Source organism: Piliocolobus tephrosceles, chromosome 13, assembly GCF_002776525.5.
Source record: "Piliocolobus tephrosceles isolate RC106 chromosome 13, ASM277652v3, whole genome shotgun sequence".
NCBI lineage: Eukaryota > Metazoa > Chordata > Mammalia > Primates > Cercopithecidae > Piliocolobus > Piliocolobus tephrosceles.
Window position 1 is genome coordinate 30,684,898 of NC_045446.1, and position 15,837 is coordinate 30,700,734.

Genomic DNA, 15,837 nt, shown 5'->3' on the forward strand with positions numbered 1-15,837 from the left:
CTGCATTTTCCTCATTCATCCACCAGGGCTTAATGGGGAATTAAGGAATCCATGTGTAACTGTATAATAACTATAGCTACACTTCAATGAGCACCTACTAGTTGTCCCTGGTACTGCTTATACATATGTCTATCAAATACATCAATGAGGTAGATATTGTCTTCATTTTATAGATCTGAGGAAATTGGGGTTCAGAGAGCTGATGTGATTTTCCCAGGGTCACAGCCCCAGATTCAGGCACAACTCTTGTATTCCAAGACACAAGCACTACATGTCCAAAGACTGTCCAGAGCCACCAGGCACGGCAAATTGTGACATATCCCTATAGAGGCTGAGCACCTGGTCAGGATCTGGCCGCCGATAGTGTGTCCAGATGCAGAACTGGAGTGAGGGAGGGGAAGGGAGCCTCCTTGGGACAGAGAAGGCTTTCTGTGCTGTCTCTGAAGGGAGCAGTCTGAGGACCCAGGGAACCAGGCAAACAGCACCCCAGGTACTCCAGGCCCTCCTGGCTGGAGAGGGCTGTGGCAATGGAAAATCAGTGCCAACTGCAGTGAGTCAGCTGAGGTTAAATAGAGTAACCTATGTAAGAGTGCTGGACAGGAACCTTTACTCCCATGACACATTTCTTCAGTGTGACCTTCTGGCCCCTCTCCTCCTGACAGCAGAACGATGACTGCCCTGATCGGTGAGGCTGGAGGAAGAATCAGTCCTGTCCTTGGCAAGCTCTTCACTATTACAGTAAAGGCCCTCTCCCTGCTCCCAAGGCCTGTGACTTTCTAACCTGGCCTCACGCTGGGTAAGCTTAAGGTAGAGGTGCAGGATTAGCAAGCCCACCTGGCTAGCAGGCTGACAGCTACATCCTCCAACTGACCCTGATGAACGAAGAGGGACTCGTGTCTGTCTCAGTTGGTTCCAAATGAAGCCAGGGAGCGGGGCGTTAGGAATCAAATCCCTCAAGCTCCAACAGGATGGTACTTAATGGGGAATTTGAGTGGAGAGGTAGGTGACATAGTGCTTTGGAGCCTATGGAGGGGAAGGTTCTGTTTAAGTTGAATTCAAGGCTGTTTTGTCTTTCATCACCAACTTGAGTTTCCTGGACATTTGTTTGCAGAAACAACCGTAGGGTTTTGCCTTAACCTTATGGGTTTATTATTACCTCATAGGGACTTTGCCTCCTGACGGCAGTTTATCTCAGTGCTCACTGTGGCACTTGAGTTTTCTTGCACAGTTGTTAGAGAAACCAAGTTTGTCATCAACATCTTATTTAACCCACTGGCTATAACTTCATCGATTATAAGTAAGCCATCCAGAGTAAAATCTGTTTAGATTATCTTGAAGTAAGGGGGGAAGAATCTGTAATTTTTTCTCCTCAACTAGGTATTTAAATAAAAAATGATTTTTTTGCTTCATTTAAAAAATATAACGCAAAATCTCTTTCACTTCTAAGGGCCTTCAGTATGTAATAACAAGAGCTAATGTTGAACACAAGCCATTGCCAGGTCCTTAAACTGTCTCACTTAGTCTTGCCAGCCTAAGCAAGTAGATGCCATTACTATTCCCATTATATTGATGAAAAAATGAGGTTGAGAAAGGTTCAGCCACACAACCAAATACATAGTGGATCCAGGGTTTGGTCCCAAGTCTGAGTCCAAAACCCTGGTTCTTACCATTACTGTGGTTATGTAGGGGTGAAAAAACTTTTCTTCTAATCTCTTAGGTTCAGGACCTGGGGCCTGAGAATTAAACTGACAAAGACAGATTAACGGAAGACAAAGTTTATCACGCAGGTACATGGGGTTCTTACAGAAACAAAGTGAAAACCCAAAGAAGTGACTTGAGAGCTTATATACAGTTTTAACAATGGGCGATTGTAGAAAAGTGACAAGACAAAGGAAGAGAGGTTTGAGCTTCTGGGGCAGTAAATTATGGGAAGTTAAATACATGGGGGAAACTAATGGAAGGTAAGGGTATTTTTATTTTTTTAATTAATTTATTTATTTTGAGACAGGGCCCTGCCTTGTCACCCAGGCTGGAGTGCAGTGCTATGACTGTGGCTCACTGCAGCCTCAATCTCAACCTCCTTGGTTCAAGAAATCCTCCCACTTCAGCTCCTGAGTGGCTCCAGGCAAATGCCACCACACCTGGTTAACTTTTAAAATTATTTTGTAGAGAGAGAATCTCACTATGTTGCCCCTGGCTGGTCTCAAACTCTTGGCCTCAAGAGATCTCCCTACCTCAGGGTCCCAAAGTGCTGGGATTACAGGCTGGGTGCTGAGCTATCGCACATGGCCTGGATTAGCCATAGACTGAAGGGAAATACATTTTCTTGAGCGCCTCTGCCTAGTGATCACTGGTATGAATAAACAATGATGGGTGGCTGCCAAAGTCAGAGTGCAAATACTGTGTGTGACAACTAAGTGTGGGAAGCTAAGTGTGGGAAGCAAAAGCTTCCCAGTTTCAGACATGCCCCTTAGTAGGGATAGCTGCCTATTGTGTTTGGACAAAGTGTCCAAGTGTTCCACACACACTGTTCTGTCTGATCACAACCCTATGAGGCAGCCTGGTTTTCTTATTTCTATTTTATAGAAAACCTACTTAGAAGTCAAGCAACTTGTCCAAAGCTACCCAGCTTGACTATCTGACTCTCTCCACTTTGCTGCTACACACACACACACACGCAATTTGCACTGTGTGTGCAGATACATATGCATATATGTATTTAACTTGTGAAGCTGATACTCTTTAACTGGCCTCCACCCATCACTATTCATACCAGTGATCATTAGGCAGAGGCTCTCAAGAAAATGTATTAGTTATTTCCCCTCAGTCTATGGCTAATACAGGTTACTCACCTAAATGAGCTGTCATGTCCTTTGGAAAAATATCCAAATCGCTCATAAGCAATGCGTGAGGTATTTGAGGTGGGGCGGACAGGATTTCCTTTTGGTGGTTAGCTGGTTGCCTTTTAGCTTCTGATGATATCTGTGTTTGGAAGAGAATTAAACTACATTTCACTGAAAACACTCCTTCAGATCTATTACAAAGCAGATGAGGATCCCCTTTTCTAGAATCTTCCTCAGCACTGCTAAAGTTTGGTTGACTCTAACGGCCATTCCCAATCATATTCTCCTTTGTCTGCCTCCCATAGTAGTGGATGAAAAATCAGACACTCATTTCTCAGACTTCTTTGCTGTGGGCGCGGCCAGTGAGGCAATGAGGTAAGTCTGCTGGTGCAGGGGCCCAGGTTTCTAGGAAATACTTTTCTCCCTGATGGGCGAAAGAGAGGAAGCCTGAAGCAAGCTTTCTCCCGCAGCTCTGGCCGGCTCCTTGCTCTGGATGAGGGTATGCTGGGATGTGACAACGGGAGCCACGATCGTCGCAGAGCCAGAGCGAGGCGGTGGGTGGAGTCAAAGGACCGGAGGCTAGGCGAGGCGACGCGACGCGAGGCTGAGGGCGTGGGTTTCTCACTGCGGGGCTTGGCCTGCCGCCGGTGGGCGGGGCCACGTTCCGGGACGTGGTAGTCCGAGCTTTGGAACCCCGCCTGTTCGCGGGGGGGCTGAGGCGAAAGGGTGGGGCCGCGCTCCGTCGGGGCGGGGCTTGTGGAACCTCGAAACCCCGGCGACTCGGGGCCTGAGCGCGCGTCTCCCGGCGCGGGGTTCCTCCCACGCAGACCCTCATTCAAACGATGCCAAAGGGACGGCGCGGCAGCCACAGCCCCACCATGAGCCAGCGGTCGGCCCCGCCCCTCTATTTCCCGTCCCTGTACGACCGCGGCATCTCCTCGTCCCCGCTCAGCGACTTCAACATCTGGAAGAAGCTCTTCGTGCCGCTGAAGGCGGGCGGGGCGCCAGTGGGCGGGGCGGGGGGGGCCCGGTCCCTGCCCCAGGCGCCCCCCGCCCCGGCGCCCCCGCTCCCGCCACCACCCGGCCTGGGTCCCCCCGGCGAGCGCCCCTGGCCCTCGTCCTGGCCCTCTGGCCTGGCCTCCATCCCCTACGAGCCTCTGCGCTTCTTCTACTCGCCGCCGCCGGGGCCTGAGGTGGCTGTCTCGCCCCTGGCCCCCCGCCCCTCGACCCCCAGGCTCGCCTCTGCCTCCCACCCCGAAGAACTGTGCGAGCTGGAGATCCGGATTAAGGAGCTGGAGCTGCTCACCATCACTGGGGACGGTTTCGACTCCCAGCGCTGTGCGTGACCTCGCCGGGGCCACCGAGCCCAGCCTTAGCCTGCCCTGGCTCCCTCCTTGGCTCCGTGCCCCGCGCCGAAATGCAGCCCTGGTTTGACTCCAGCCCCCAGTAGTCCCAGATCCAAAATCTATTCCCTAGCACCCAGACTCCCTTATCCTGGACTTCAACCGACTCCTCCCCCAACCACAGATCTGAACTTCATGAGCCCCTTAGTCCCAAACTCCATCCTGCCTCCATCCTAAACCCTTTGGGTAATCTGGACTCTGAGCCTCCACACCTGGAACTCCAACCGCCACCACCCCGTCCTGAACTTTAATCCTCCTGCTCAGTCATCCCCCTACCCTGTACTCTGGAGCTCCACCCACCACAGACAGTCCCTAAGCTTTAATATTCGGTCTTAAACCGGGGCTTTCCATGGGGGCAAGGTGAAGTAGGTGACAGGCAGTTGGAGTATCTTAAGGAGGAGGTGGGAGTTGTGCAAGATGCCGAAGGCCATTTCCTGGACAGCTTTGGGACACCACTTCTCAATGCTGGAGGACAGCCCCCTGGGACTCCGTGGCCTTGGCGCCAGTAGTTCTCTCACCAGATCCTGGGCTGACATCTGGTCTTAGGTCTGAAGTCTTAGGGCTCTGGACCAGGGGAGACCAGGTGTGTTGATGTGGGCAGGATACCTTAGCCTACCAGCCGAATGACTCCTCCCTGTTGGAGGGTAAAGTTGTTAAATGCATTGTGCTCCAAGAAGGACCTATTGCAAAGTGGAACTTTCAGTAGTGGTAGGTTGTCCTGCAGACTTTGTCTTTCCCATCACTTGTTTTGGCTAAGGCTTGTACTTGACCACTGGAGGAGGGCAGATGGTTCTAAAAAGATCATTCCAACTATTGTATATAATGGCTTAAGTTGGCTTCCCCTGCCACACAGAGGAGGGAAGTATGAAATAACCTAAATCCTTAGGTCCATGTGGCCATGGAAATGGTCTTCAGTTCATCAGACACACTGTGATGCACCCTTTCTCATAGCCATGGAAGGAAAACTGTCCCTAGAAAAACTGGGCTTTGCTAAGGCCTGGATTTCTTAACTATGAATACATAGTATTATCTATGTATTCATAGTTATCTAAGAATACATAGATAATACTATGTATTCATAGTTAAGAAATCGTAACTGACTACATAGTTAAGAAATCCAGGGGCCGGGTGTGGTGACTGGCACCTGTAATCTCAGCACTTTTGGGGGGCCAATGCGTGCGGATCATCTGAGGTCAGGAGCTGGAGACCAGCCTGACCGACATGGTAAAACCCTGTGTCTACTAAAATACAAAAATGAACCGGGCTTGGTGGCACGCACCTGTACTCTCATCTATTCGAGAGGATGAGGCAGGAGAATCGCTTGAACCCAGGAGGCGGAGGCTGCAGTGAACCAAGATTGTGCCACTGCACTCCATCCTGGGCGAAAGAGCGAGACTCCCTCTCAAAAGAAGAAGAAGAAGAAATCCAGGACTTAGCAACTCTTGACTGTAAAAACACATATAACGGGATGTGTTGCATGTACAGTCAGAACCAGTTACATGTTTTTACAGTCAGAGTTTTCAGATTTTTGTTTTTTTTTTTCTCTCCCATCTCGGATCACAAATGGGATTTTAAGTTCGAGGAAGCACCGTTGCTTACCAGGAGTTTGCTTTGGAAGTGTTAGGAGAAGCCCTTACGGCTTTTCTATTACGGCTAAGTTTGTTTTGCTCTTCTGCAGATACATTCCTGAAGGCGCTAAAAGATGAAAAATTACAAGGACTGAAGACCAGGCAACCTGGAAAGAAGTCGGCCTCTCTCTCCTGAGGAGCTGCCCACCAGAGCTTGGGCAGCCACCTCCTTAGGTGTTAGTGCTTAGATAATGTGTCCCATTTGTTGTCATTTCAAAGATGGTTATTTTCTGTTCTGTATTTACCGCTGTTCTTGTTGCTACCAGCATGTACTTCACATACAGTGCCCGCTTTGCGTGGTAAATCTCATGGTCTCTCCTCTCTATGTGCTGCTGAGTGAGCTCTCTCATGATGTCTAGAAGCTGCTGCCCAGCCAGCATTCAAGGTCTCCCGAGAGACCGGGGAGGGAACCCCCAACACTGTCATAGTCATACAAACCGGAACGCCAGATTATCAGGAAGGAATTGGCAGAAACCAAGAGCAATATATATATTGGTTCTACTGCTGTGTCTCTGCTCACAAAGGTTCTTTGAGGACTGGAATAGTGGGGATTTGGTGTGTGGGAGTGTGTTTTTCCCAAACATATTTACTCCTTGGAAGTGTTTGGTGTTTTGATCTTGTTTTTTTTTTTTTTTTTTCCATGTTTTTTGGACCGCAAACTCTCTGATAATCTTATCAAAGCCCTGGCCCTTCCTAGAAATTCATATATTCAAGAAATATTTATTGAGTGCTAATTTTGTGCCTAGGCACTTGGGATTGGGGATGGGGGAGAGACAGACAATAAATATTATAAATAAGTAAATCATAATATGGTATCATAGAAGATGACATGCTAAGGGGGAAAAAAGCAGAGTAAAGATTGCCAGGGCGGGTCAGAGGAAGGCAGGGCAGAATTTCACATGGGATTTCTTGAAGAGGTTGAGGGTCATAGCTATGTGGCACCCTAGGGAATGTTCCAGGCAGAAGGGCCAGTGCAAAGACTGCTCCAAAGATGGGAGTATGGTAGCATTTTTGAGAACCAGCAAACAGTCCAGATGGCTGGAGCAGGGGGAGTGAGGGGAGAGTGGTAGGGATGAATACAGAGGGGGGCCATTTGTGTAGAGCCTTATAGTCATGGTAGGGACTCTGGGCTTTACTCCAAGTGGGACAGAGTCATTAGACAGCCTTCTGGGGAGTGACAGGATCTGACTTGTGCTGCTGTGAAATGAATAGACTACAAGGGTGCAAGCAAGGAACCAGGGAGAGCAGTCAGGAAGCTGTAGTAATTAATATTCCAGCTAAAAAGACCATGCCGAGTCCCAGCTACTCAGGAGGCTGGCGTGGGAAGGATTGCTTGACCCCAAGTGTTTAAAGTTACAGTGAGCTATGACCATGTCACTGGCATGCCAGCCTGGGCAACAGAGCAAAACCCTGTCTCTAAAAATTAACCAAGTAAAAGATCATGTGAGTAGCAGTGGGTGTAGTGAGAAGTATCGGGCAATTAGAGCACAGAGTGGTCATCGAAGCTAGGAGAACACAGGTGGAACAGGTTTGGTGAGAAGGAGGAGCACAGGTGGAATGGTTTTCAGGAGACAATCAGCAGCTTTGTTTGGGATATGTGAAGTTTTTGGTGTCTGGTAGACCTCCTGGTGGAGTAGCTGTGTAGCGGGGGCCCGTGTAAGCCTGGAGTTCAGGAGAAAGCCTGGGCTGGAGGTATACGTTGGGGAGTTGCTGACGGGTAGGTTTGTTTAAAAGATGAAGTCAAATGAAATCACCGGGGCAGTGAGGGTAGGGAGAAAGATAACCATGTATTGAGCGTGGAGGCACTCTCACTTAAGAAGATGGGGAGAACAGGAGGAACCTGCAAAGGGGAATGAAAAGGAGTGGAATCAGGTGTCTTGACAGCCAAAGGAGGAAGTGGTCACCTCTGAGAGACGGTGCCGACAGACTGGCCAAGTAAGGTGAGCCTGAGAATTTGCCCTTGGATTTTGCAACATGTTACTACTGATCTTGCCAGAGCAGTTTTGGTTGAGTGACAGGGTTAAAGCCTGACTGGAGTGGTTTTAAGAGTGAATGAAAGATGATTTGGAGACAACGGGTGAAGCTCTTTAGAGGAATTTAGCTGCAGAAGATCACAGAGAACTAGAGCAGTACCTGGTAGGGCAAGTGAGGATAAGAGAAGGTTTTTATTAAGATGGGAGAAATAACCATGGCCTGGTAGAGAGAAAAAGTGATGATGTAGAAGAGATCCGGGAAATTGCTGGAATGGTGTCCTTGAGTGGTCCAGAGAGGTGGTGTCTTAGTCTGTTTTGTGCTGCTATAACTCCACAGACTGGAGTATCTATAAATAACAGAAATTTATTCTCGCAGTTCTGGAGGCAGGTAAGGTGGAGATTAAGGCACCAACAGGATCGTGATGTCTCTGCTTCCAAGATGACGCCTTGAATGCTATGTCTTTCAGAGGGGAGGAACAGTTAGCTCTGTCTTCTCATGGCAGGAGAGAAGAGGGAACCTACTCCAGCAAGCACTTTTTTTTTTTTTTTCTGAGACGGAGTCTCACTCTGTTGCCCAGGCTGGAGTGCAGTGGCGTGATCTCGGCTTACTGCAAGTTCACACTTTTAATAGTGGCATTAATTCATTCATGAGGGCTCTGCCTAGATTCTAAACACCTCTTCTTAGGTCTCTCGTCCCAATACTGTAAGTTCCCGAAACATGCATTTTGGAAGGCACAAAAACATTCAAACCACGGCAGGAGGGATCTAGTTTACAGTAAAGAGATTGGCTTTTGAGGGGAGCAGAGACGGTTCAGTTGTAGTAATTGGAGTTACATCTGTGGCATGGGGGTGCAGATCCTGGTAGATGGTTAAATGGGGAGGTGGGAACCCTAGAACTTGCGTACACATGCACAAAAGTTTGTCCAGCCACCTCTATCTTGAGGACACAGAGGCACGTGCCTACAAGGCCAGGCTGGAAACCCTGGAACTGCCCCCAGGAAGCCAGGTGGAAACTGGCAAGCCACAGAGCTCGTGCTCCCACTACAGGGGCAGTGGACACCCAGCTCCAGCTGCTTGTTGCCAGGGCAGGAGTGTGGGCACAGGGCCAGGTGAAAGCTGCTGGTTTCTAAATCTCAGCAATGAATTCAAATGTTTCCAAAACACTATTGCAGGCCAAGTAAAATAAAGGTGGAAAGTCCCCCAGACATGGTAACCTCTGCTCTACACACAGAAACCCTCCTACTCCAGGCAGAGATTCCAGACCCTTTTGGAATCCAGATATTCCAGGCCTCTTCTCCCCAGGAAGAAGCCAGATTTGAGCCCTAGGCTGGTTGCTACCAGAGAAGCTCCTTTGTTCTCCCAGAAAACTTCAGGCTGGCCAGGCCAGAGGGCGGTGAAGCGGGTGGGATGCAGGTGGAGAATCTTAGTAAGAATAAATGGGAACAAACCAGGCATCAGGAAAACCAAGTGCAGAGCTGAGAAGGAGACACAGATGTCTGGCATGGCCTCGTTTCTTTCCCCCAGAGTCCCAATAGGTCCTCCCCAGGCCATGCTCCTTAAAAGTGCCCACCTGCTACATGCAAACTGTGTGCTGGGCACTAAGGGAGTCAGTGGAGTTGAATAATTTAATTCTCACTGCCAGCTGGTGAAATAGATACTCTTCTTGGCATGTTTTACAAACGAGGAAGCAGAGGCTCAAAGGGGGAAAATGGCTTACCCACAGGCACATGGCTAGGATGTGGCAGGGCCGGGTTTAGAACTCAGGTCTGTCAAGGCTACCCCAAGCTCTCCTTCCACAGTGAGGCGCAGATACAGGAGAAGCTCGAGGCGAGTCATAAAAAAGAAGCATCTGGCATTTCTTGCAGGAACTCTCAGCCCCTTGCAGCCCTCAGGTGTCCTCTTGATGCGCTTGGAATGGTGGGTGGCAGGGTAGACAATTAGGGATGATGATGCAACACTTGCTTGACCTTGACCCCTCAGTGCTCACACACACACCTGCGGTGGGGCGGGGGGCACCTGCAGTAGGTATGGTCTCCTGTCCTGAATCCCCTGTGGCAGCTGAGACCCAGTCTTCCTGAGATGGCTGCACCAGGCTGCCACCACTAGACACTATTCCCACCAACCAACAACTTTCTCATTTCCTGCAGACCCAAGCCAGAGAAGATATATAGATTCATATCTCAAATACTGACTCCCATCTGCACTTGGGAGCTCTTGTGGAGAACTGGAGGCCTTCAGTGGACTCAGTGGAAACCAGTACCATCATGGGGGTATGGGGGCCTATGTGCCATTCCTGTGGTACAAGTCCTTTTAATCCAGGTTTAGCTTCTGGGTCTCCACTTAGAGAGAGAAAAATCTGGAAAAGAACAAAGAAGAGTTCACGATACAGTAAGGGAAATATAATCAAAATAGTTTCACTTAGGATGAGTAAGTTCTGGAGCTCTACCTGCAGCATGATGAATATAGTTAATAATTGTTGTGTATTTTTAAAAAGCAGTGTAATAGGCCAGGCGCGGTGGCTCACGCCTGTAATCCCAGAACTTTAGGAGGCCGAGGCGGGTGGATCACGAAGTCAGGAGATCGAGACCATCCTGGCTAACACGGTGAAACCCCATCTCTACTAAAAAAATACAAAAAAATTAGCTGGCCGTGGTGGTGGGCACCTGTAGTCCCAGCTACTCAGGAGGCTGAGGCAGGAATGGCGTGAACCCGGGAGGCGGAGCTTGCAGTGAGCCGAGATTGTGCCACTGCACTCCAGCCTGGGTGACAGGGTGAGACTCTGTCTCAAAAAAAAAGCAATGTAATAAAAGTCATCAACACTTACTGGCAGTTTGTAGATATCACACATTGTATTAGGTTTTTTACATGGACTGTGTCACTCCATCTTATAATGACCTTTCGAGGTGGGGACTGCTGTCCTCATTTTAGAGGTGACCAACATTGAGGCACAAAGCGGTAAAGTAATGTGAGTCTGGTATTGCAGCTAGTAAATAGGAGAGGTAGAATTCAAACTCGGGGCTGACTCCAGAGCCTGTGTTCTAGTCCGCTGGGCCGACAAAGCCTCTTGTGAATGTAATGAACAGAGCAGCGTGGGGAGTACAGAGGGAGGTCCGCCAGGTTCCTGCAGGAAATGCGTGGCACGCCCAAATTGGCTAATTGAAGAGCATTTAATAAAGGGATTATGCTATAAACTGAATGTTTCTATCCTTCCAAAATTCATATGTTGAAACCTAATCCCCTGTGCAATAGTATTAGGAGGTGGGACGTTTGAGAGGTGATTAGGTTATGAGGGGGGAGGGTGGAATGAGATTAGTGCCTTTATAAAAGCGGCCCAGCAAGCTTATTAACCGCTCCTACCTTCTATGAACTAGGAAGCTGGTCCTTACCAGCCACCAAATCTGCTGGCATATTGATCTCGGACTTCCCAGCATCCAAAACTATGAGAAATAAAGTCCTATTGTTTGGAAGCCACCCGTTCTATGGTATTTTGTTATATCAGTCTGAATGGACTAAGACAGTGTGTTTACAAAGATGTGGGCAGTGAATGCGGGTTATCACCCGCAGAGCTGTTGCTAGCACTAGGCGGGTAGGTGTGAGAGGAGGGAGTGGTTGCCAGAACCTGAGAACAGAGAGGGCTGTGTGGAAAGGGTCCTTCCGAGGTATGACCCTTGTCTAGGGCCACAGGTAGCCCACAGTGACCCTGCAGAGGGGGAGCCCCTGCAGGGAGGGAGCCCCTGCAAGAGACAGATGGGGAGGACAGTGAGGTCAGTCTTTCAATAATGTAAATACTGGTAGGGGATGGTTTTGGTGCTGGCTAGGTTGCTTCCCCCAGCTTGGCAAGAGAGAATGGGGTTGAGAGTTGGTAGTATTACAGCCGAGGTCCCAGAAATGCCCACACTCAGCCCTGCCACCTCCCCACTCACCCCATGGCTTGGCCTAACTTTGGGCACAGGTCCTGTTACCACCGGTTGGTGGGATGTAATTGTCATGTAATTGACAGCCCCTCAGAACAAAATGAAACAAAAGAAGCTGTTCCTCAAAGAAAAGGGCACTTGGCAGAGGAAAGCAATAGAGAGCTTGATTGAGAGAACACCACATGCAAGGAATAATAGATAAATGCAGTGGTGTGCCAGAGCCAGTTTGTATGGGCTCACGAGAACTGATTGCCAAATTTTCAGGAATGTTATGAGCTGGTTAATAAATACAACCATTATTAAAAATTAAACCATATCAACTTTTAATTAAATCATATATAAAATGAAGGTAACAAATATTCATAATTCATCACTTCCTAATTATTTTGCTACAGTTTTCTATCATCTGTACTCCTAAGCTCATTCACGCCTATTGTGTCTGTGTGGTCGAAATACTACATAATGGTGTGTGAACGTGCATATCTTCTGAATGATGTCATGTGGGTTTGTTGAAATTGGCCACGGTGAGTGTATTTACAACAAGGAAATTGGCAAATGTACAAATCAGGGTTTGCTCCCTCGGACCTCCACTGAGAAGAGTTGGTTGAGAAGAGTTCACTAGATACCAACAGCTAACTGAAAAATGAAAGCACCGCTTTATTTATAGCTGAGCTAGAAGGAAAGCTGTTTTGGAGCATTCAAAGCTGGGATGATGGTTTAAATGAAGCTCGCTGCTTCCTCTGGCTTGATTTGCCCACTCAGTGACAGACAGGAAAGAGATAGACAAGAGAAGGGCCTCATTCACCCGTCCATGGAGGCAGGCTCGTCCTGGGTCTGACTATTGCATGACTCCTGGGCTCAAGCAATTCTCCTGCCTTGGCCTCCCAAAGCGCTGGGATTACAGGTGTGAGCCACTGCACCTGGCCCCCATTTACTGACCTTTAAGATGCAGTAAGGCCTCCAGACCTTACTACGTACTTCAGGCCTTCAGGGAAGAAGGAAAGCCCAATGTGCTGACTTGATATTTTTTTCTTTTTAATGCTTTTTAGAGACAGAGTCTCGTTCTGTCACCCAGGCTGGAGTGCAGTGGTGTGATCTTAGCTCACTGCAGTCTCAAACTCCTGGGCTCAAGTGATCCTCCCACCTCAGCCTCCCAAGTAGCCAGGACTTACAGGTGTATGCCACCATGTTTGGCTAATTTTTAAATTCTTTTGTGGAGGCAGGGGTCTCATTTTGTTGCCAGGCTGGTTTTGCGCTCCTGGGCTAAAGCCATCCTCCTGCCTTGGCCTCCCAAAGTACTGGGATTACAGGTGTGAGCCCCTGCACCTGGCCCCCATTTACTGACCTTTAAGATGTAGTAAACCTATCCACTGGGAAAGTGGGGTCAAAGGCATTGTCCTGGACTTTGGCCAGTCAGATCAATTAGCAGTCTTTACTTTCAGTAAACTAGGGTAGAGGGAAAGCTGAGGTAGAAGCCTGTAGATGGAGGCTGAAGGCCTTCTCCTGCAGTGGTAACTCTTTGGGCAAGATGAAACACGAAACCTGATACAACAGGTAACCAGCTCTTTATATCATGATCCCTTCATCATAAGCCTATTAGTCATGAGAGAAATTAGGCTTCAAGTGTGATGGGAAGACCTCCTACTACCTTATCCAAGTCACCTGTGCCCACCCTCTGTGCCAAAGCGGTCAGGCAGGGTTCAGTGGAAGTCAGTTGGGAACAGAAGGAAGAGACATTTAATGACTGCTTTACAGCTTTTGGTCTCACTGGAGGTAAATACCTTGTTGGTGCCTCAGGGAATATTGGCCTTTTGCTTTCAACTGTGCCCTGATTCTGACATTAACCAGATCTGTGATTTTGGGAAAGTTACCCAGCCTTTCTCAGCCTCTTTCCACATCAGGCAAATGGAGATGCCGCTTTCACAGGATGGGGGCTGGGAGTGGGGACAACAACAAAATGACAGATGTGAAGCTGTCCCAAACTGGGAGTCATTTTAATATTATTTTCCCGCTTGTGGAGTACACAGCCCTCATTGCTGAGCCACTAGTGTTGGAAGTGGTGGTGGGAGGGAGGCCCGGTCCACAGGGAGGGAGAAGCATTCAACGTGCAGGCCCTGGAGCTCAGCCTCATAAGCAGTGACAAAGGGGATGCATGTAGCTGGGAAGCAGTTTGGGGAAGAGGGTGACTGTTTTCTAGAAAGGGCCAACCACATTCTTCCCAGGCAGTATCACATGGCCCACACCCAACAGACAATGCCAAGGGCATGGCCTCTCTGTAGGCAGTTCCCAAAAGGAAGGGCGGACGGTTACCACCCAAACCTGTCATTCTGTCCACACCAGAGCATGAGCACATCCGAGAAGGTTTGTGTGCAGCAGCAGCCATGAAAGTGACTAATTAATGATAACTTGCATTTGTCAGGCTACCCACCTAGCAGAAATTTTGTGATTCATGAGGACATTCTGTTTCTGAGTAAAGATTCTTATCATCATTTCCTTAAACCGTTGACATAGTGGTCAATGTATGCCTTACTGACATGGAAAAGGATACTGTTTTGCTTCTGAATCACGAAGTTTTGCTGATTTGTTCCTGAATCATGAAACTGCTGTCTTGCCCATAGATATTTTAGCCTGTAGGTTGTCATCTGTAGCCAGTGACTGTAATCTCTGTATTATACCTTCCAATAACAAAAAGACAACTCTTTGTGTGAAGATCCCTCCTTCCTTCTTCTAAACCTGCCCATAAAAGCTTTCTAACTTGTAACAGACTCTGGGGCACTCCCAACTTTGTTGGTGCGTCTTCCTGGGTCGATCCTCACATTTGGCTTCCAATAAACATTAATCAAGTTGTTTCTGGTGAAACAGCTGTTATTTCAGTTGACAATAGGAATCCAGAAAATCTATGATGCAAAGCTGAAATATCACCTATTCCAGGTGCTCTTTGGTTTTGAGGGGAAACAGAAGGCCACTCAAACTGACTTATTTGAGTAAAGAGAGTGACTGGCAATGGGCTTCTTGGATTACAAGCAATAGAAACCTAAACTAAGGGAAATTTTAAAAGGCATCATCCCAATAAGGAAAGCAAAGGAATGAGGTGCTGCCACTGGACAACTCAGCTCCAACTACCAGCTCTTAGAGAGAAGATGTGATTGGCCCAGCTCGGGCTACATTTCCATCTCTGTCCATGTTGGGGAGGAGGTGGCCAGGGTCCTGTGGTTGCATCCCCACCAGAACCACTTGGAACTGTGGAGCAGCTGCTTCCCAAAAGAAGGGCTCTGGCTGCCAAAGATACATGGCCCCATCATGGGCCTCGTGCAATTGGTACCAAGGCCTGAAAGCCACCAGGAGCCCAGGCAGCTCCCCTCCCATCTCTTTTTCACTGCATCCTCCTGCTTTTTGCAGTCTGCTTCCTTCCAACTTAGCTCCCAGGGAACTCACAAGAGTGGCATCAGGCTCCAAGTACACATGATCGTGAGCAGGCTGCTCTCCATCTCTCATATTTTCTTTCCAAGAAATGGTAGTTGGAGCTGAGTTGTCCAGTGGCACACCTCACTCCCTTCCTTCTAAATGTTTGGACGACTCCTTTCTTAGTTTACCTTAGTTTAGTTTCTATTGCTCATAATCAAAGATGCCTTAAGTCACTCTGTTTACTTAAGTAAGCCAGGAGGGATGGTAGGGTGTGGCTAAATATGCCCACTTTATTCCCCAAATTATGAATCACAAGTCCCCATCAATTGCTGGGCATTGGGCAGGTAAAGAGGCAGAAAGAGGCCAGGAGTGCCATACTGCTCTTGGAAGGAAGCAGAAGGGAAGTGCTCCTCTCCCAACAGTATGGATGTCACTTCCTCCAGGAAGCCTTCCCTGATTCCAAGCCCCAGTCTGGGTTATGTGTCCCTTGTCTGAGCTCCCTTTGTACTCTGGGCATCCTCTTTCCTGGGACTTACTACCTGGATTATGATAGCCCATCAGTATGTCCCCCTAGCTTGACTGTGATCTTCTTGACAGCAGGGCCTGTGTTGTCATCATCATCATCCTGAGCACAGGGTTTTGCACAAAGTGGATACTCCATGTGCTTAAGG

At 48.5% G+C, this 15,837-nt stretch overlaps 1 protein-coding gene across 1 annotated transcript; it reads left to right on the plus strand.

Annotated features, from left to right (window-relative positions):
• The first annotated feature begins 3,685 nt into the window (after nucleotides 1–3,685).
• On the plus strand, nucleotides 3,686–6,331 carry C13H11orf91 (chromosome 13 C11orf91 homolog). Its single transcript, XM_023185556.1, has 2 exons — nucleotides 3,686–4,181; nucleotides 5,925–6,331. Exons 1-2 carry the CDS (start codon nucleotides 3,686–3,688, stop codon nucleotides 6,008–6,010), a joined length of 582 nt encoding a protein of 193 aa, XP_023041324.1. The 3' UTR covers nucleotides 6,011–6,331.
• The last annotated feature ends 9,506 nt before the right edge of the window (nucleotides 6,332–15,837 follow it).